General features: G+C 42.1%; 1 protein-coding gene across 1 annotated transcript; it reads left to right on the forward strand.

Annotated features, from left to right (window-relative positions):
- The first annotated feature begins 238 nt into the window (after positions 1–238).
- On the forward strand, positions 239–16,268 carry OR10V1 (olfactory receptor family 10 subfamily V member 1). Its single transcript, XM_020976124.2, has 2 exons — positions 239–3,028; positions 14,603–16,268. The coding sequence occupies exon 2, from the start codon at positions 14,621–14,623 to the stop codon at positions 15,527–15,529; it is 909 nt and encodes a 302-aa protein (XP_020831783.1). The 5' UTR covers positions 239–3,028; positions 14,603–14,620; the 3' UTR covers positions 15,530–16,268.
- Positions 16,269–20,805: the final 4,537 nt, after the last annotated feature.

A 20,805-nucleotide genomic window follows, 5' to 3' on the forward strand; every position in this document is an offset into this window, starting at 1 on the left:
GAGGTCCTTGCCCTCAGAATATCTCTTTCTAGTAGTAAAAGGATATAACGCCAACACTGAGCTCCATAATACACAATCATAAGGCTTCTCTGAAGTCTGGAGGGAAACAATAATAACAATTTTTTTCTTTATTTAAGCCTAGACCTGTGATTTCATCAGTGTCAGAGACTACAGAAATGGAAACTCCTATGGATGAGGAAAAGCATCCTCCAGAATGGGTCCGCCATCATAGTTTTCACTAAGGCACTGTAAATTAGATCCTTAGGTAGTTGCCTTGAGGTAAATTATTGGCCTAGAGTCACACTATCAGCTTGTGTCAGGGGCAGGATCTGAACCCATGACTTCTTGAATCCAAAGCCAGCTCTATCCACTCTGCCAGACTAACACTGATTTAGTACTTTAAAGTTTGCGAAGCACTTTACGCATGTAATTGTGACAAACATGTGCCAGCCATGGGCTTACTCCCCCTCCCCTGCCATGTGTTGAGGTTGTGTGTGTGTGTGTGTGTGGGGTGACACCCTGTGTACCCACTTCTGATTACGCACTGCACATTCCATCTCAAGGGTGGAAAGGCTTGGCACGTTGGGACAATGAGGCAAATCTGGGGTGCTTCCTTTATCTCCTCCCCACCCTCACCCTCAGTGGTTTGGAAGGAAGAGGCTATGTTGATTAAAAAGAGATAGCTTCTATTCTTGCCCATTTCTTTCCTGGCTCCGGAACAGGTAGCATGCCTCTCTCTCTGTCTTTGTCTCCAGCTGCCTCTGTTACTCTCTGTTTCTGTCTCTCTGTGTCTCTCTGTCTCTGTCCATGTCCTCCCCTCTCTCCTCTGTCTCTCAGACCTCGTTTGAGGTGTGGAGGAAGGCTCTCCTTCCTCACCCTGACAAATGGTGACTATTTGCAAATAGTAGCTAAATTGGGTACTTGTTCAGATGAACTTGAGTTGGGATACAAGGCCCTGGCTGAGATTTCTGCTTTGTTTTACTTTGGCTAAGCACAGGTGACTGAACTGTGATGCTGAGGTAGGCATTTTCAGCCTTGGAGGCAAACTTGTACATTTGAGAGGTCAGGAGATCCTGAACTCTTCATTTGTGTTGTTACATATACATAACTCATTGCCAAATCACTACAACTACTGACAAGGAGGAAAGGACATCAAAGAAGGCCTCATGGGGAAGAAGGGAAGCAGCATTTGAATGTTACTTTAGAGAGTGTGTGGGATCATACATTTAGAGCTGGAAGTGGTCTGAGAAGTCATTAGTTCAACCTTTTCATTGTAAAGATGAGGAACTTGAAGCCCGGAGAGTCAGGATGCAAATCCAGGTCCTCTGACTCCAAACCCAGTTTCTTTTCTTTTGTGCCATGTAGGAATTCAACACTCAGGAAGCGGGAGGGAGAATACAGGAGATAATGTCACTGAGCACACAGTTCTTATGCTATTTGTGTCATCGTTGCTTAGCCATGTCAGGTGTGTCTGACTCTTCATGACCTCATTTGGGGTTTTCCTGGCAAAGATAATGGAGTGGTTTGCCATCTCCTTCTCTAGCTTATTTTACAGATGAGAAAAACGGATGTAAACAGGATTAAGTGACTTGTCCAGCCCGACTTGAACTCAGCAAAACGAGCCTTCTTGACTCCAGGCCCAGGACTATTCACTGAACCACTCAGCTGTTCTTATTCTAGTGTACATTACGGCTTAATGGGAAACTGCTCCCTACCCCCACCCCTTTAATTTTCCTCACTTCAATCCTTTCTGTGTTTGATGCTAGACCTAAATGTCCCAGGGTGGGTGCTGGCACTAGGTATGATAGAATTCATAGACTTTCAAAGGTGGAAGTAATGAATAATGAATAAAAAATCATTGATTAAGAATTTTGCTACATGCTACGCATGGCATCAAGTGCTGGGGGGGTGGGGATCCAGATCTAAGCAGGTAAGACAGTCTCTACCCTCAGGAGGCTTACATTCTAATAGGGGAAAACAAGAAAGACAGGAGTGGTGGCCAGGGAGGAATGTTTTGGGAACAGGAAGTCAGGGAGAATGGTGATTGGGGTCAGAGGTCAAATGATTCACACGTCCTTATCCTTACCAGGAATGGTAATGTTGATTTGATTACTGTTCTCAGAGATAAACATGGAAAGTATGGGGAAGGGTAAAGGTAGACAGGGACACCAGGGTGTGACCTTCAGCACCATACAGGGGTGCAGACTAGAGAACAGGGGCCATGGCATGGAGATGGCATCCAGCCCAGCTTCCTAACTTTATCCCCATTTTGTAGAAAAGAGAACGGAGACTCAAAGAGTCTTAGTGATTTGTCCGAGGCAGAGCTGGCTCTCTAACTCATGTCTTCTGATTCTAAATCCAGTGTTATTTTCCTCAAATACAGAACTCAGCACACTCAAGGTTTCCTCTGCATGATTAAATCCCAGGATAAGCCAAGTTTATTCCATGACTCTTTTTTGTCCCAGATGACCTCATCGCTGGCCTCATTACATCAATTACCAGGGAAGGATTTCTCCGGCAGCTGAGCAGACAGAACAATTCTGATGTAATTCTTATGCCCAGCCCGGAGTGCTTGAACGGGTGTGTCAGAACTGCTTTGTAGATCGGTGGTGATTGTTCACACAGGCACTCTGAACCTCAGGCATCGCCCACTTATTTTACTCCTTGGACTGAATATTTGGGGACCTCAGTATCTGCTGAAAACTGGAAGCCTATGAAGATGGGGGCAAGTCCTGGTGCAGGATACAGGAGAAATAAACTGCAGGTGTTATCTGACAACTGGAGAAGAAAGGTCAAGTGGTGTGAGGCTGGGGGATTAGGTGATAATATTCCCACTGGAACGGAGGACTACCCCAAGTCACTTCACTGAGATATCAAGAGATGTAAATCTGGCAAGGGTTAACTGGGCAGACCAGGGTTCCTCTGAGGCCCCAAGTGCTGTGAGATCATCCTCTGGGGTTCTCTAGAGGTAGGTAAAGGATTGTGGACAATCAGAGATGCCTGGAAGCCACCTCAAGCACATTAGGAGGTAAGAGCTAAGTCTCTCCATCATAGATTTAAGAAAGTTGGGAAAATCTCTTGCCTCTCAGCAGAACCCTCCCAAGCCAGTGTTTGCAGCAAAACAACATCTTTCAACATTGCTATTATTCCCAACACCTCCCCAAACCTATTTATATCTAGGTGAAAGTTAGTCAAGTCTTGAAGGCAACATGAAGCTTGAGCAACATAGGGAAGGAGATGGGAGAACTTGGTCCTAGTGGAAGGAGAAGTGGATTTGGGGTACGAGAAGATGGGGTTAACCCTGACTCTTCAGTGACTTACGCCCTCTTTGCTTCAGGTTCCTTCTGTGCAAAGCAGATAATCTCAAGAACCTGTCCAACCCTGAAATTCTATAATTTCTTATGGATGTATTTGAGCCCAATGTCTTTTACAGTGTAAAGCACCAGGGAGCAGAATCTGTTTCTCACCTTTTCTGAGAAGCCTTTCCTAGTCCCTCTTAATTAGTTAGTGCTTCCGCTCTACGATTATGGCCAATTTATTCTAAGTTTCATGTGTACTTAGTTGTTTGCATGTTGTCTTCCCAAGCGAACTGTGAATTCCTTGAGGCCAGGGACAGAGTTTTCTGGGATGTTGACCTTTCTTTGTATCCCCATGCTAAGCATAGTGCCTAGCACATGTTATTTAGTTATTTCAGTCACATTCAACTCTTTGTGATCCCATTTGGGGTTTTCTTGGCAGAAATACTAGAGTGGTTTGCCATTTTCCTTTTCAGCTCATTTTACAGATGAGGAAACTGAGGCAAACAGGGTTAAGTCACACAGCTAGTAAGTGTCTGAAGCCAGATTTGAACTCATGAAGAGTTTTCCTGACTCCAAGGCCTGGCACTCTATCCACTGCGTTACCTAGCTGTCCTGCTTAGCACATAGGAGCTTCATAAATGCTTGTTGACTTGACTGGACTTTCCCCCCAACCCACCAATCAATGAACAAATATTTATGAAACACCTGCTGTGTGCCAGGTACCATTCTGGGTGCTAGGGATACAAGTATAAAGAATGGAACAATCTCTGCTTGAAACCCCAGGCAAAGTTTACCCATCATCTGTACCTCTGGCTTTTCATTACAGCTTGAGAATCCCATAAAGTCTGGAGCTTGGTATGATCGCCCTTAGGTTGTGCCCAGATTCAATCTGTTTGTCAACAAGCTAACCCGTAATGCTTAGTCTTTCTGTCCACCCTCTTATTATGATGAGAGAGAAATAGAGAGAGAGAGAGAGAGAGAGAGAGAGAGAGAGAGAGAGAGAGAGAGAGAGAGGGAGAGAGAGGGAGAGAGAGAGAGAGAGAGAGAGATTCAGAGTGGGGGACAGAAAGAGGAGGAAAAGGGAGCAAGGGAGAGGGAGAGGGAGGGAGGAGAGAGAGAGAGAGAGAGAGAGAGAGAGAGAGGGGAGAGAGAGAGAGAGAGAGAGAGAGAGAGAGAGAGAGAGAGGGAGGGAGAGAGAGAGAGAGAGAGAGAGAGAGAGAGGGAGGGAGGGAAGGAGGTCTCTTTGCTTTTAACAGAGGAAGACCCCCCCTAAGACAATGGTAGATATTTAGATGTTAAAATTAATGTCTGTTCATGAACGTTACTTTGCACATTTCCCTCTAAAAATGTGGGGTAGATGTGGAGGTGTTAATTTAGGAAGGTTTATGGTTGAGTAATCCTACCAGAGTCTAGAAACCAGACCCATTCAGACTTTAAGGTCCAGCATAGGGTCTCCCATTTTTCTCTCTAAGACCCAAATCTCTAAACTCCCTAGCCACTTTTGAGATCTCTTTCTCTCATCTCATAAGAAGTCTTTCCTGGTACTACCCCAACCTCAGATTTCTCATCTTTTCATACTCTTAGACATCAAGTTGGCAAATTATAGATTTAGTGCTGGAAGGAACTCAAGGCTACTTATTCCAATTCCTTTTTATTTTACCGATGGGGAACTGAGTCCCTACTTAGGTTAAGTGATTTACCCAAAGTTACACTAGTCATAACTAGAGGTCAGAATTAGAACTCAAGTTGGCTGACTCTAAAGCCAACATGCTTTCCATCGCACCACATCTGTTTCTCATATGAGCAGCTCTTAAATAAAAATAGTGATGATTGTAAAGTACACAGGTCTTTAGTGGGGATTCCTCCCTTTATGCAAAAGTGCTGATGGCAGGTTCTTTTTTCCTTCCTTCCCAGCCAGAGTTCCCAGAGGCTTTCCACTGGGGGTAATTTAAGACATTCAGAAAACATTATCCAACAACAAAAATTCATATTCATTTCTGGTTGAGAAAGTGCTTTCTTTACAACAACCCAGTGTGATAGGTAGTGTGTTATTTTCTCCATTTAATAGATGAAGAAACTGAGGTATTGAGAAGTGAAGTGACTTGCCCATGCACAAAGCTAGGGAGTATCTAAAGTAGTATTTGAGCCCAAGTACTTCTTGTGAAAACTAATGTGTCTTTTGCTTCTCTACAGCTGCCCTTAGGATATCTCTTTTCACCAGGTAGCCCAGCCCCTTTCTTGATCCTTTCAAAGAGCCTGGGAATAACAGCTGCCAAGCTAAAAGATCTATTCCGCAGGCAAAGTCTTCACAGTATTAGAGATAATATCTTCTTTTCTCTACTAGTTTTGAGATCAAATGCCTTAAGGTAAAATGATATGTTGCTACTTCACTAAATGTCTTTTGTTTTGAATTGTGTTCTCTGGATGACTAGTAAAAGGAAACACATTAGTGGGGGCTCAAGAACTCTGATTTTGAGAGGGTTCTGACCTATGTAGTGCTTCAAACATGGCACAACTTTTCTGGTGACTCAGAAGCATGAGGGGTGCTCTAGTTGGTACAATTAGAGTATCTGAACTATAAAAGGCCTTGTATGTCATCTAGTCCTCCCTCAATTTTGTAGGTGAGGAAAGTGAAGTCCAGCAAAGGAAAGTGGCTTGATTAAGGTTATGTAGTAAATTAGAGGCAGAGCTGGAAATAGATCCTAGGTCTTCTGAAGCCCAGCCTGGGATTCTTTCTAATATACTGCAATTTCCATAGGAGACTATTCAACCATATCATGCAATCATATTTTCTAAATTTTGTTTTATTTATATTCACCATGTGAATAAGATTTATTTTACATAGAAGACTACATTGAGGCACAGGAAGACAAAGTCACAGAAAACCAGTGATACTGTTGAAATGCAAACATATCTTCACCTACCAATTTTGTATTTGATATAATAACACTTTAAGCCAACCCCATACTGGGATAATGTCATGGCAGGAGCCTAAGACTTGGAGTCAGGAACCCTGAGTTCACATCCTGGCTCTGACACTTCCTAGCTCTGTGGCCTTCAGCAAGTCCCCTAAGCTCTATGAGCCTCAGTTCCCTAATTCTGTCAAATGAGGGTAAAAATACATGTAGCAGCTAGCTCAACAAGGATGTGTACTAGACAGTGTATTGGGGCTTGAGTCAGAAATGCCTGGGTTCAAATCTTATCTCTGACACTTATTAGTTGTGTGACCCTAGATAAGTCATTTCACTTTTTTAACCTCGCAGAACTCTCAAAGACTCTAACTTATGCACCTCTATCCTTTTTTGGCCTGATGAGTTTCCCCACGTTTTGAGGAATGTCTCCCAGAGGTAGGCTCTACATAATTCTACTTTTGCTCACAAAATTCTACATAATTTGTAGAACTTTGTATTCTCTGTAATATATAGAACTTTGCCCACCAAGTTCTACACAATTCTACTTTTGCCTTCTCTGTCACAAACTTCCTCATTTATTCCTCACATTTCTAGAGGACTTCTAGATTACTTTCCTCATAGTCACACATGAGTAGGGCAGAATGGCTAGCAGTATGAGAGAAAGCCTGCCATGATGAGAGCGTGCTGGGCTACCTTGAGAGATCTGAGTTGGAATTCTGTCTCAGGCACACACTTGCTGTGCCACTCTGGATAAATCACATGGGATGAAAATGTTTGCAGTACCTGCCATCCGGGGTGGTTGTGAAAAAAGTGCTTTGCTAACCTTCAAGACTATGGAAATGTTTTTTTTTAAAAAATAGTAATTAGCATTTCCATAGCACTTTAAAGCTTATAAAGATATGGATGGAAATTTTCCTCTTGATTCTCCTGGCCACCTGATGATATAGATGCTCTGCTTGACTCAGTGTCTCTTGTTTTGAACTGTGTCCTTTGGCTGGCTAGTAAAAGGAAACACATTAGTAAAGGCTCCATAAACTGGGTTCTAACCGTGTAGTGCCTCAAACCTGGGATAGCTTTTCTGATGATACATATGGGAGGGAGTGCTGCAGGTGGTACAAATAGAGCATCTGAACTATTGAAGATGAAGAAGCTGAGACTTAGAGAGCTTCAGTGGTGACCCAGCTGGTAAACCCTGAGGTAGGATTTAAATCCAAATCTTCCTTCATGGGATCAGATTGCTAGATGAGGAAACCGAGGTACACTATGGTTAATTGACTTGCCTAGTGTCACACAATTACTAAGTGTCTGAGGCAGGATTCAGATCCACGTCCTCGGTAGAACTATTTCTCTTTGGGTTTTCAAATTTAATTCTTGAGGGTTTCTCATCTTTCATTGGCTGACTTCCCTTGTAGAGCTGTAGGTCAGGGTTTCTTATCTATTCTTTCTCTGAATCTTTTGTTGTTATTGTTGATTCATTTTTCAGCCATGTCTGACTCTTTGTGACCCCACGTGGAATTTTCTTGGCAAAGATACTGGAGGGGTTTGCCATTTCCTTCTCCAGCTCATTTTACAGATGAGGAAACTGAGGCAAACAGGGTGAAGTGATTTGCTCAGGGTCACAAAGCTCGTGAGTGTCTGAGGCCAGATTTGGACTCAGGAAGAAGAGTCTTTTTAACTCCAATTCTGGGATTGATGTTGAATTATTCTAGCCTTCTTCTTCTCTGTCACAAACTTTAGGCAGGGGTGGCTATTTCCTTTCAAAATTCATTAGCAACCAATTCTTCCCATGGTAGTGAGGACCACATTGAGAACAGCAATTCCTTATGCCGGTTCCTGTACCTCTTAAAAGGATTTTAGTAAGGCAAGGCAAGAAATTATCTACTTCAAGCAACTTTGAGCAACAGCTTTCAGCTGTTGTCTGCATAACTGAAACCCCCCATCATTGTTTCAGTATGCTTCAGTACCACACCCTGTTTCCTTTCTATTCCAGTGATCTTCAATAGCAATGCCATTTCTTTTTCTGCCTCCATTGATATTTCCTCAGCTGTTCTCCACCATGGTTCTTCACCTCTTTCTTTCACATCCTTCTCCTTAACCTACAATGCTATAGTGCCTTTCTCTCCTTTACTTAGCCTATTCCTTTGAATAAGGTATAACCTTCCAAAGCCACATTTTAGTCATGATTATCTCATCCAATCAATTCTTAATGTCACCTACTTGCTTAAATTTGTCTCCTTATGCTAGACTCTATAGTTCGCCTTGGGTATTGCTAGTCATATACTTATCCCTGGGTCACTTCACCAAGGGTCTTCCAAACCTTCAATGACTTCTCTTTGGGTCCTACTAGTCAACCAGTTCTGAATCCTCCTAATTAAGTGACCACTTAGCCCTCATCTCTTCATCTTATTGTAAGAATTGCATTCAATTCTGGCCCATTGTTTTCCTATATGTGCTTTACTGTAAGGCAATGTAGAGCAGGAGACAGAAGGAATCCAGTATTTTATGGATTTATGTTTACTTCTGACACATAGTGGCTGTGTAATCCTGGGCCAGTCACAACTTCTCAGTGTTCTCTAAGTTGCAAATAAAGTGCCAACCTGCAATGGCAGGGGAAATTTCCTCACCTGGCAATTTCTAATACCAATGATAACATAGGTTTAGTTCCTATGCATTTTTCTATGATTTTATATAGGTCTACAAAGAGATCTATTAATATTTTTATTGGCATTAAATAAAATCAATACATTAAATTAGGAAATTTTGTCCCCTTACATTTTTTTTTACTCCAACATATTTTATCCAACTTATTCATTAATATTGAATTTTCTTCCAATTACTTAGATCTTTCCTTATTTCTGAATGTGGTTTTGTTGGCACATAGATATCTTTGGGGGGGGTGCTTTTAAAAAGCAAAATTAAGAATTTATTACATTTTTATAAGGATACACAAACAAATCCTAAATGTACAATAAAAAGAACTTTAATAAGTTTGTGAAATTAGAGATGGACTATTCTACCCTACCCCCAGGTTCTTTGACCTACCCTGCCATCACTCAGCTGGGGAAACTGAAGCTCATTTAGTTAGTGACTCAACAAAAATCACAGGGACCATGTAGTTATCCAAGTTGTTTCTTAGATGCTTGATTTCTTTATAGTTGATAGAAATGGGATTTCTTTTATAAAACAAATTTTCTTGGCTTTTGTTGGTAGTAGGAATGTACATGACTTTTTGGGGTGGATTTATCTTGCATTGTGCAACTTTGTTGAACTCATTTTTTTTTTTTTTAGGCAATTGGGGTTAAGTGACTTTGCCCAGGGTCACACAGCTAGTAAGTGTCAAGTGTTTGGTCTGAGGCCGAATTTTAACTCAGGTCCTCCTGACTTCAGGGCCAGTGCGCTATCCACTGTGCCATCTAACTGCCTCTGTTAAACTCATTTTTACTCCAGTTTTTTTGGTTGAATCTGATGGCCAGATGGATTTTTGGTCAACCAACTGTAAATAGAGTTGTTTTTTTTTTTAAAGATCAAACTAACCAGGAGTTTGGCTCAGCTATCTTGATCTCATAGTCAAGAATGGAACAGCTTGTGCCTATAGGTAGGTCTATCCCATGAGGTAAGTTGTTCAGGAGTAAGTATGTTGTTGTCACAGTTGAGGCATTAAATAAATCTAGTTCCCAGAGACAGCCAGCTAAATGGCAGGAGGATTGGGCTGAGGACTGAGTGTCCTGGGAGCCTTCTAGGGACTCAAGGGGCAATTGGCTCATCTGACAATGAGCTAGATGGCTCTGCATGTGTTCCTCTTGGCCACCAGTGAGGAAATTAGTTGGGGAAGAAGGGGTTGTCGATCTCTTTGGAATAACCAGCAAAGAGCCACTCCTTGTCCAAGGAGGCAGTAAAGGCAAGGAATGTGTGTGGAGTGTGTAAACTGTTTCTTCCTTTCTGAGCCAGTGTGTGGCTACATCTATGAGATACCCAAATGGATCTAGATAACAAACACAATCAGTGGATCACCTGATCAATAAACATTTATGAAGCACCCATCATGTGCCAGGCACTGCGCTAAGTGCTGGAAAAACCCAGATACCTTGTCTGCATGATTTCAACCAAGTTTTAAAACCCTACAGACATTTACTAAAAACCTGCTATGTGGGAAGTATTTGGCATCTTGTGGACAAAGGGTCAGAAAAGCACAGCTCTTTCCCTCAAAAACTTTGCCTCTTCTCTGAATTGCTAAGGGAGAAAACATTTTATGAACCCTAAGATAGATAGTGCTTCCTGTCATGACCAAACCAGATTTTTGTTTTGTTTTATTATTATTATTATTATTTTGCCTTTCCTGCAGCACCTGCCAAGACTATAGCTAGTCCTCCATGGAATAAATTCCTTTCAATCAGTTTGGCTTCAAAACACATTTCTTAAAAATTAAGCCTACTTTCCTGTTGATTTCTTTCTCAGCAACAAAACAAAACAAAACAAAACAAAACAAAAAACCAATAGAGATATGTTGCCATCTTGGATTGAATGGAAAAGAATGTCAAGTAATTGCTATGCAAATCCAATGTGATTTTTCTAAAGTTTGACCACATCACTCCCATGATCAATAAACGCCAGTGGCTCCCTATTACCTTAAGGATCAAATACAAAATCATAAGTTCAGACGAGCACAGATTCAGAGCTAGAGGGCACCTTGGAGGCCCTTGAGTTCAGTACTCCCATTTTACAGATGAAGACACTGAGGCACAAAGAGGTTAAATGACTTGCCAGGGTTACACAGCTGGTAAGTGTCTCCTTTGCATGGAATTTAAAGTTCTTCACAATCTGGCCTCAGTTTACCTTTTCAGCTTTACTATATATTACTCCCCAATATTATACACGATCATATTCTTCTTCTACATTTCAGCCAAACTGGCCTTCTTGCTGTTCTTCACATATAACACTCCATCTGCCTTCTCCCTTCTGCCTTTTTACTGGCTTTATTCTGTGCTTGGAATGCTCTCCCTCCTCATCTCTGCTTCTTGGGATCCCTTGTCTCCTTCAAAATCAGGTTTACATATCACTTTCTACATGAAGCCTTTCTGGATTGCTTCAGATGCTAGTCCCTTCCCTCAAATCCCCTTGGATTTGTTGTGTGGATATATATCTATAGCTACAGCTACACCTACACCTATATCTACACCTACATCCACACCTACACCCACACCCACACCCACACCCACACCTACATCCCCATCCCCATCCCCATCCACATCCACATCCACATCCGTATCTGTATCTGTATCTGTATCTGTATCTATATCTATATCTATATCTATATCTATATCTATATCTATATCTATATCTATATCTATATCTATATCTATATCTCTCTGTGTATATGTATGTGTGTACACACATACATACATATATACACACATTGTGCATATATGCATATGTATACACAAGTTACATAGGTATATATACATATATGTGCATGCACATATATGTTCATAACAAAAGTTGTTATCAATACTGTCAAGCTCATATGATGTATTGATTAGTTGGTTACTTTTTGTGAATTGTCTTTTTCCCCCCTCTTTATTTCTTTTGTATTTCTTTTGATGGCTCCGTGGGGGAAGGAATGTATTTGGAAGTAAAGGTAATGTAAAAACCAAAAACATATCAATAACTTTAAAAAATAAGACATTTTACAGGTATTTTAATTATTCTTTTAGAAGGAAGCGTGACTGGAATTCCAATAGCCACAAATCTGAGATTAGGGGCTTCCCAAGCGCGTGAGACTTGCCCAGGTCCACAGAAGGAGAGGAGGGGAGATGACAGAATGTCTGAGAATGTGCTGAGAGTGATGGAGAAGCTTGAAAAATTACCCTATGATCTGATGGTGGCTCTAGAGCAAACCATGGATCAGGAATACCTGTGTTCAATTTTTCAGCCACAGACTAACTCTGATACCCTAGATGAGTTACTAAAACTTTCATGCCTCTGAGTAATTTTCTATGAGACTAAGTTACAGATGAGTTTTCCATCTGTTATCTGTGCAGGGGAATCTCTACTCAGCATTATTCACACACACAAAAAATGAAATCAAAGATCCTATAAGCACCTGGAGTGCACAGACTGTTACCTTTTTGACTTTTTATTGCCAGTACTTAGGCTAGTTTCTGACACATAGTAGGCACATAATAGATGCTTATTGATTGACTGAAGATATTAGGACTATAATAAGACAGATGGCACTGGGAGCTTCAAATCACCTTTGATATGGTAACTATTGTGGGTAATGCTGAATTTCATTATTGTCTTTTGTCTTTATACCATAGTTATTTTCCCCTAACATGATCTACCTCCCTCCCCACTACTCAATGAACCTTTCCTTGTCATAAAGAAAAATATTCAAACCAAGTTTGACAGCATATACTGTGCTCCTCACTTGCAGTCCCCCTTTTCTCTCCTGAAAGGAGGAAGGTGTGTTTCTTAATCACTTCTCTGGGACCCAGGCTGTTTATTGTAATATATCAGAATTTGATGATTTTTTTTCTTTTTTAGTGTTAGTAGCATTTATATCATTGCAGGCACTGTACATAATCTTTTCCTGGTTCTGCTTTCCTTATTTTACATTGCTTTATAAATGGTCATTTTAGAAGGTGGGCGTGGGGTGGGGAGAGCAAGCAAGCAAAGGCACAGAGATAGGAGAGGAAGGTGGGTCTAGTGGAAAAAATGCTTGATTGGGAGTCAGGAGAGAGCTACATTCAAGTCCTACTAACTGTGTGAACCTGGGCAGGGCATTTAACTTGAGCCTCATTTTCCTCATTTGTAAAATGAGAATAACATTAGCTGTGGCCCCGTTTTTATAGGGTTACTGTAGGGCTCAAATGAAATAATGTAGATCACTTTAAGTGATCTGCAAATTGCAAAGTGATTCTATAGCTGTCAGCTGTTATAATATGGTGTCATATTCATAGCTCTGGGAAAAGAAAAGGCTGGTTGGGGACATTCTGTTGGATTGTTAGGGGAGTTCCAGGTTATAATCTGGGAAGCTAGGCAAAGGAGTTTAAATTTTATCCTATTGGCAATGGGGAGATATAGAAGGTTCCTGAGCAAAAGATTTTCTGCTTTGCCCAATGTAATGAGAGTTACTTAAGAAAGATGAATTTTTTTTTTTAGGCTAGGCAGTGGGGTTAAGTGACTTGCCCAGGGTTACACAGCTAGTAAGTGTTATGTGTCTGAGGCTGTATTTGAACTCAGGACCTCCTGAATCCATGGCGGGTGCTCTATCCGCTGCACCGCCTAGGTGCGCCAAGAAAGATGAATCTTCATTGGAGGGGAGAAAGACTGGAAACAGAGAGACCAGTTAGGAGACAGTTGCAATTGAAAGAGATGATAGAAGGTTGAATCCAAGAGGTGATTGTGGAAATGGAAAGGAAGGAAGGAAGAGACACAAGAAATATTTTGAAGAAAGAATCAACAGCAATTGGTAATTGAGTGGAGATAGGTGATGGAGAGAGATAGGTCAAATGTCTCTCTGGTTTCAAGAAATATTACCATGTCATTCTCATACTCAAGTTTTGTGTCTCATGTGAGATGGGTTGTGACCAGTGCTGTGGAAGGAATGCCCATATTAGTGAGATTGGGCATCTATCAAACTCTTGAAGCATCACATTTTCCATGTATAAGTTTATGCCTTATATACAGTACATTTTTGAACTTGAACTTTCCTCAACCCTAGGGTTTCAAATTCATTCATTCGTTCATTCATTCATTCATTCATTCATTCATCCATTCATTCATTCATTCATCCATTCATCCATCCATCCATTCATCCATTCTCTTACTCTTTCAACAAACATTCATTAAGCACTAGAAAGAGTATTATGCTAGGTGTTGAGGGAGATACAAAGTTTAGATAAAATACAGAGATGGGAGAGGAAGGGGGCATAGTGGAAAGAGTGTTTGATTGGGAGTCAGCCCCTGCCCTTATGGAACTTACAGTCTCATAATGGGCTAAGACACAAATACGTATATGATTTTAGGGTGGAATAGACCCCCTGAAATTTCACTGGCATAGGGAGTTTCTGCTGAAGAACTCACTGTACCAATGCAGACTGGTGGCTGATCTGCAATTCATATTCTTACACATTTGTCAGGCAGCATGGAGAGTTTAAATGACTTGTCCAGGTCACATAACCAGGACGTATCAGAGGTAGGACTAGATCCCCGGTGTTCCTGACTCTAAGGTCATTTCTGTATCCCCTGTGCTGCCTGCTTCTTGTGTGCTAAGTACTGAAAAACGAATTTGTGTTACCTTACCAAGGTAGGAAGGTTAAAAGTTCTGTAAAGTGATTCTGGTTTCAACAAGGCCCTTCTGAAATACTGATGTTCTTATTTCTTTAATAGGTCCAAGGAGCTGTTTTCATGAAAAATCAAACAGAGATGATCTGGTTCTTCTTCCGCCCATTCTCGTCTTGTTTTCAGGTGCAGATGTTGATTTTTGTGGCCGTCTTGGCTATGTGCCTGACTAGCCTCACTGGGAATGCCACCATTGGGCTTGTGGTCCAAGCCAACCACTCACTCCACACTCCTATGTACTTCTTTCTGGCCAATTTGGCAGTTGTAGAGATTTTCCATACTTCAGCTAGTGCGCCATTGGCCTTGGCCAACCTCCTGTCAATGGGGAAAACCCCAATTTCCCTCCCTGGGTGTGGTACACAGATGTTCTTCTTTGTCTTCTTGGGTGGTGCTGACTCTGTGCTGTCAGCTGTCATGGCCTTTGGTTACCCCCCGAGGTACACCCTCCGCATGAGCCGGCACCTATGTAGGCAGCTGACGGTGGGATCTCTGGTGCTGGGCTTCATGCTGTCCCTGCCCCTGACGATGTTGGTTTTCCGGCTCCCATTCTGCCACAGTAATGAGATCTACCACTTCTACTGTGACATGCCTGCAGTCATGTGCCTGGCCCGCACAGATACACACACCCATGAGACTGCTTTGTACGTCATCAGCTTCATCGTCCTGATGATTCCCCTCGTGTTCATCTCCATCTCTTACGTCTACATTGTGGCAGCCATCCTACAGATCCAGTCAGCAGAAGGGCGCCGCAGAGCCTTCTCCACCTGTTCCTCCCATATCACCGTGGTCCTACTGCAGTACGGCTGTACTAGCTTCATTTACTTATCTCCTAGCTCCAGTTATTCTCCCGAAATGGGCCGAGTGGTGTCCGTGGTTTATACCTTTATCACCCCAATCTTAAACCCTCTGATTTACAGTATGAGGAACAAGGAACTGAAAGATGCCCTTCAGAGAACCCTGGGAAAGCTGTTGTAGATGCAGTGTAAATGAATGAAACCATACCCTTGGAAAACGAACCTGAATCACCAGAGGGGATATGGTGGTATGGGAACCATTTCATGTTGTTCAGTCATGTCCAACTCTTCATAACCCTGTGAACTGTGTGTCTATGGGATTTTCTTGGCAAAAATATTGGAGTGGTTCATTATTTCCTTCTCCAGTTCATTTTATAGATGAGGAAACTGAGGCAAACAGGGTTAAGTGCTCAGGGTCACACAGCTTGTAAGTGTCTGAGGCCAGATTTGAACTCAGGTCTTCCTGACTACAGGCCAGTGTACTATCCCAGGGGTGGGGAACCTTCAGCCTCGAGTCCACAGGTGGCCCTCTAGGTCCTCAAGTGAGGTCCTTTGCCTGAATCCAAACTTCACAGAACAAATCCCCTTAATAAAATTATTTGTTCTGTAAAAGTCAGACTTAATCAAAAGGCCACACCCAAAGACCAAGAAGGCCACATGTGGCCTGAAGGTCATAGGTTACCCACCCCTGTACTATCCATGAGCCACCTAGCTGTCTAATCATTTCACATCTGGATTTACATATTGACTCTGATACTGATCAGCTGTGTGATCATGGACAAATCACTGAAACTCAATGCATTCATCTTTAAAATGAAGATTTGCATGACCTGCCTCACAGGGTTGTTGTGAGGAAGATACTTTGTAAACATTAAAGTGCTTTTAAAAATCTGAGTTTTTATTAAAGATCAGTGAGCTCAGAGCGTGGAGACCAAAGTTTGAAGTTCAGTTGTGTCCTGGATCGACCCTGCCTCTCCACCCAATTTACATGCTTGGGAGCATTGGCATGGCTCTTCTACTCTCTTCAAAGGTGGGTCAGACCCAAAAACATATCTGTCTATGCCACCTGCAAATGGTCGGTCTCTATTTAAACAACATTCCACCCCCTCCCCCACCTCCCAATATATTTTACATTGAGGACTCATCCAAGATAGCACTAGAAAAAATACCTTGACACCTTGGATGTACCCCTAGAATTTTGAGAGAAATATAGCTTTACTCTGGGAGATCTAACTCATCTGCATGAATATGAGTTGAGTAGGGTTACAAGTGGATTAATCCCACCAACTATCTTCTCCCTATGCATAAATTTCTGGATTAAAGTCATGGCAACCCAGATGACTGGGTGGGTACACTATAAACTTTTATTATCTAATCTCAACTGGGTCCTCATTTCAACAAGACAACCCTTCTATTCCTGGCTGCTTGATTCTCTATCCAATTTACCCCCCCCCCAGGCTATTTCACACCTTTTTATCTCTTCTTGTCTCCCATACTACCCGGTTTGTAGAGAACCTCACCTCAAGTTTTACTGAGTAAATAGAGATCATTCACCCTGAGCTACCTATTCTTTCTTTCTTTCCATTTAAAAACCCTTTGATGCTGACCTTCATTCTGTCCCCCTTTACTCAAATCTCTAATTAAAGGGTGCTCCTTCTCACTAGGCTGACTTCTCATCCCCATCCCCTTCTATCTCCTCCAGCAGATGGCCCCCACAATTATCCTCTCCCGTCTCATTTCTCTTTTCTCCTTTTCCTCTCTTTCTTTCTCTCTTTTTCAGTCTCTTCCTACCTACAGGTTCTTTTCCTTCTGCCTGCAAACACACCCAACTCTCCTCTTTCCTCAAAACAATTCTCAATAGACCCTGTAATCCTCTCAAGCTATCATACTATATCTCATCTCCATTTCTCAGTTTAACTCCAAGGGGAAAAAAAACTATCTATACCATTGCCCCCACTTCTCTCATGCTGCTGAATCCTCTGTAATCTAGTTTGGGAGCTTCTGAAAGGAAGTGTAGGAGAGAAGAGGTATTAGGCTGCATATCAAACTGAAGGTCTGCAGAGCTCTTGTGCCGACCTCACTGTTGTATGCCTATGAAACCTGGACAGTACACCAGTGCCATGACAGGAAACTGAATTATTTCCATTTGATTGTCTTAGGAAGATTCTGAAGATCACCTAGCAGGATAAGGTACTGGATACTGAGGTCCTTTCTCAAAATGAATGGTCAACTATTCAAGCTCTACTGCAGAGAGCTCAACTCCTATGGGCTGGCCACTTAGCCTGAATGCCAAATGCATGTTTGTCTAAAAGACTATTTTATGGAGAACTTGCACAAGGCAAGGTCACAAGAAGTCACTTTCGAGGTATCTCTGAAGAACTTCAGTGTTGATTGTGAGACGTGGCATAGGACCACCCAGTATGGCATGCCTGCATCAAAAAAGGCACTATGTTCCATGAGCAAAGTTCAAAGGAGACGTGAGATGCATCTCCATCCCAAATGTTCCAATGGACTGTTTGTGCCCAACCTGTGGTAGATTCTTCTGAGCTCATATGGGTCTGATCAGCCATAGTGGGACACACTGTACCTTGACCCCAACATGGTGATGTCATTGGTCCTCTTCTAATATGAAGGACAAACAACAAGAATCTAGCTTCTCTTACCATCACTCAATGGACTTGTTCTCTCAAAGTTATCATTCTTCTCTTAATGGTCAAATTAGATGGAGTTTCCTCAGTCCTCATCCTCTTAACACCTCACCTGACACTCTCCTTTCTGTTTTCATGACACTGTTCTCTCTTGGTTCTCTTTCTACCTGTCTCCTAAGTCTTCTTTGCTGGCTCATTATCCCTATCCTACACCCATACTGGGAGGGCATATATACCAAAGCTCCATCCTGTGCCATTTCTTCTCCTCTGACTATATTTTATCACTTTGTGACCAAATCAACTCCAATGAATGTATTTATCATCTCTATGCAGATGACTCTTTGATCTTTTTATCCAACCTTTTCTCTCTTCTGAGTTCTAGTTGCGCATCTCCAATGGCCAATTAAACCTTTCAAAGTGGATGCCCTGTGGACACCTAAAACTCGACATGTCAAAAATAGAATTAATTATTTTTCTCTCCTAAGCCCACCCCTTTCTGAACTCCCTTTTTTCTGTTAAAAGCACCATTATCCTTACAGTTACCCAGGTTTGCAACCTCAGCATCATCAGTGACTTCTCACTCTCACTACATATATAATTAGTGTACAAATCTTTTCATGTCTTTCCACAATACCTCTTGCATCTGTCCCTTTTATTGTACTCACCTGGCCACCACCCCAACTCAGGCCTTCCTCACCTCTCATCTGGAACATGGTAATAACCTCCTTTAAGAGGTTACTGCAAAACCTCTTACCAGAGACATTTTCTGGTCGTCCCTAGGTTGTCTTTGCAGAGAATAGTACAGTACTTGACACATAGTAGGTCTTTGTGCTTCTAGTCTCTCCCTTCTCCAATTTACCCTCCCCTCAGCTGCTAAAGTGATTTTCCTAAAGTGTGTATCTGACTATGCTCTACTCTATTCAACAAACTCTTTGCTCAGGCCTGAAATGTTTTTCTTCCTCATCTTCCCTTGGAAGCCTGCTCCCTTTCAAAGTTCCATTAAAGGGTCACCTCCAACAAGAGACCTTTTCTGATTTTCCTGGGTCAGTTTTTGTCTTTGTAGACACGATACATGATATACAGTAGGCACTTATAATGAGCTATAGTGGTAAGGAAAGACTGAAGGAAAGCAAAGAGGCAGAAATCAATGGGGACAAAGCTATGAAGGCGGATGAATGAAGAGCAAGGGACTTTGAAATTGGGCTTGGGTGGTGGTGGGGTCATGTGGAATGTCAGAGGAGCATAGGCACCAGCAGGGAGTCACTCGGAATTGGAGATGCTTTCCTTTCTCTTTTGCTGTCTTCTCTTTTTCTCTAAGGGCTTTCTCACCTTCTAGGAGATGGTGAACAATGGGTCTAGGACAGGAGTTCTTAACCTGGGATCCATCTATCCCCAAGGGTCTGAAGATTAGATTTCAGGGAATCTTTGTACTTAGATAACAAAAAAATTACAACTTTATTTTCACTAATCTCTAGCTGGAAATAAGCATTTCCTTCAACTACAAATTTAAAAAAAATATTCCAAGGAGTTTATAGAGTTCATCAGACTGGCAAAGGGGTCCTTGATATGAAAAAAAAATTGTTAAGAACCACTGGACCAGGATAAGTGGGACTTTGGGCAGGCAGATCTCCTCTGGTTCTCTTAAGGAAGACAGAGGCCAAAGAACTGGGGTGTCAGCCTGAGGGGCACAGCTTCCCTGTCCCTCTTTTCCTTCTGATCCCAAAGAGCCTAAAGGAGGCTCCGGGGCCTGTCCCTTATCGAATGGGAATAGGTAATGGGGGGAGGGCAGGGAAGAGTAGAATTAGAGTTAGGGTCTCAAGGTGACTGATGGCTGCTAGGCTTTTTGTCTTTTTGAGGCATTGCCACTTGCTACTGCAAACTTCTTGGCTCTATTCAGGGCCACCCACTGACTATCTCAGCTGTAATCTGTAAAGGCAATGGTGTCAAACTCAAGGAACAAATCCTTATGGGCTGCAAATGGATTTAGAAAAAGCACAAATCAACATTATCTATGTTGATTTTTATTTCTTTTGTTAAACATTTCCTAATTACATTTTAATTTGGTTCCCTAGCATTTTTGAGGGCCACAGAGGCACCTCTCCTGGGGTACTTGACTAGACCCTCTCCTCAGTGAGAGCAGGCTGACCTTCTTTAGTCAGAGATGCTACACCCAGTCAACAAAAAATCAGGCGGAACGACTGGCTGAGGTCAAGTGTTTTCTTTTCAATTAGGTATATCTGGGGAGAAACTAAAGCCTTATTTAGAATTAGATATTCTCAAGATTAAGTTTTTTAAAATTGGTTTTACAGTTAACAAGCATATATTTTCTCTTCTTACTAGTCCCACATTTTAAAAGAAATTTAAAAAAAGAAAAGAAAAAGAAAAGCCTTGAAACAAATAGACATATCCAAGCAAAGCAAATTTGCACATTTTCCATGTCAGGAAATGTCTCATTCTGCATCAATGATGAGGTAAGGCAGAGCATAGGTAGCAGGCCCTGCTCCCCATATAGGGCACCAGAAATGATGAGTTTAGAGTGCACCCCAAGAATGTTGAAGTGCCACCTGAAATGATGAGGAATAGATATGTGGGTTCTATTGTCCTGAGAGAAATTCACTTGGACTGTCTCCAAATTAAAGAAAGGCATTTATTGGGGTGTTGCACCTAAGCAGGCCTGCTCCCCATGAGGCAGACCCCCAGTGAGTTCTACTCCACGTAGGAGGCAGTGCATAGGCCGCTGGGCTTTGGCCCTGCTTCCTGTAGAAGGCAAAGGCGATCGGCTAGCTTAAAGGTGTGGTTTAAATGGAAC

This window comes from Phascolarctos cinereus, unplaced genomic scaffold (genome assembly GCF_003287225.1).
Source record: "Phascolarctos cinereus isolate Bilbo 61053 unplaced genomic scaffold, phaCin_HiC Scaffold_9;HRSCAF=440, whole genome shotgun sequence".
Taxonomy (NCBI): domain Eukaryota; kingdom Metazoa; phylum Chordata; class Mammalia; order Diprotodontia; family Phascolarctidae; genus Phascolarctos; species Phascolarctos cinereus.

Coding starts and splice junctions, on each gene's coding strand:
- OR10V1 (XM_020976124.2), top strand. CDS start 14,621: ATGAAAAATCAAACAGAGATGATCTGGTTCTTCTTCCGCCCATTCTCG.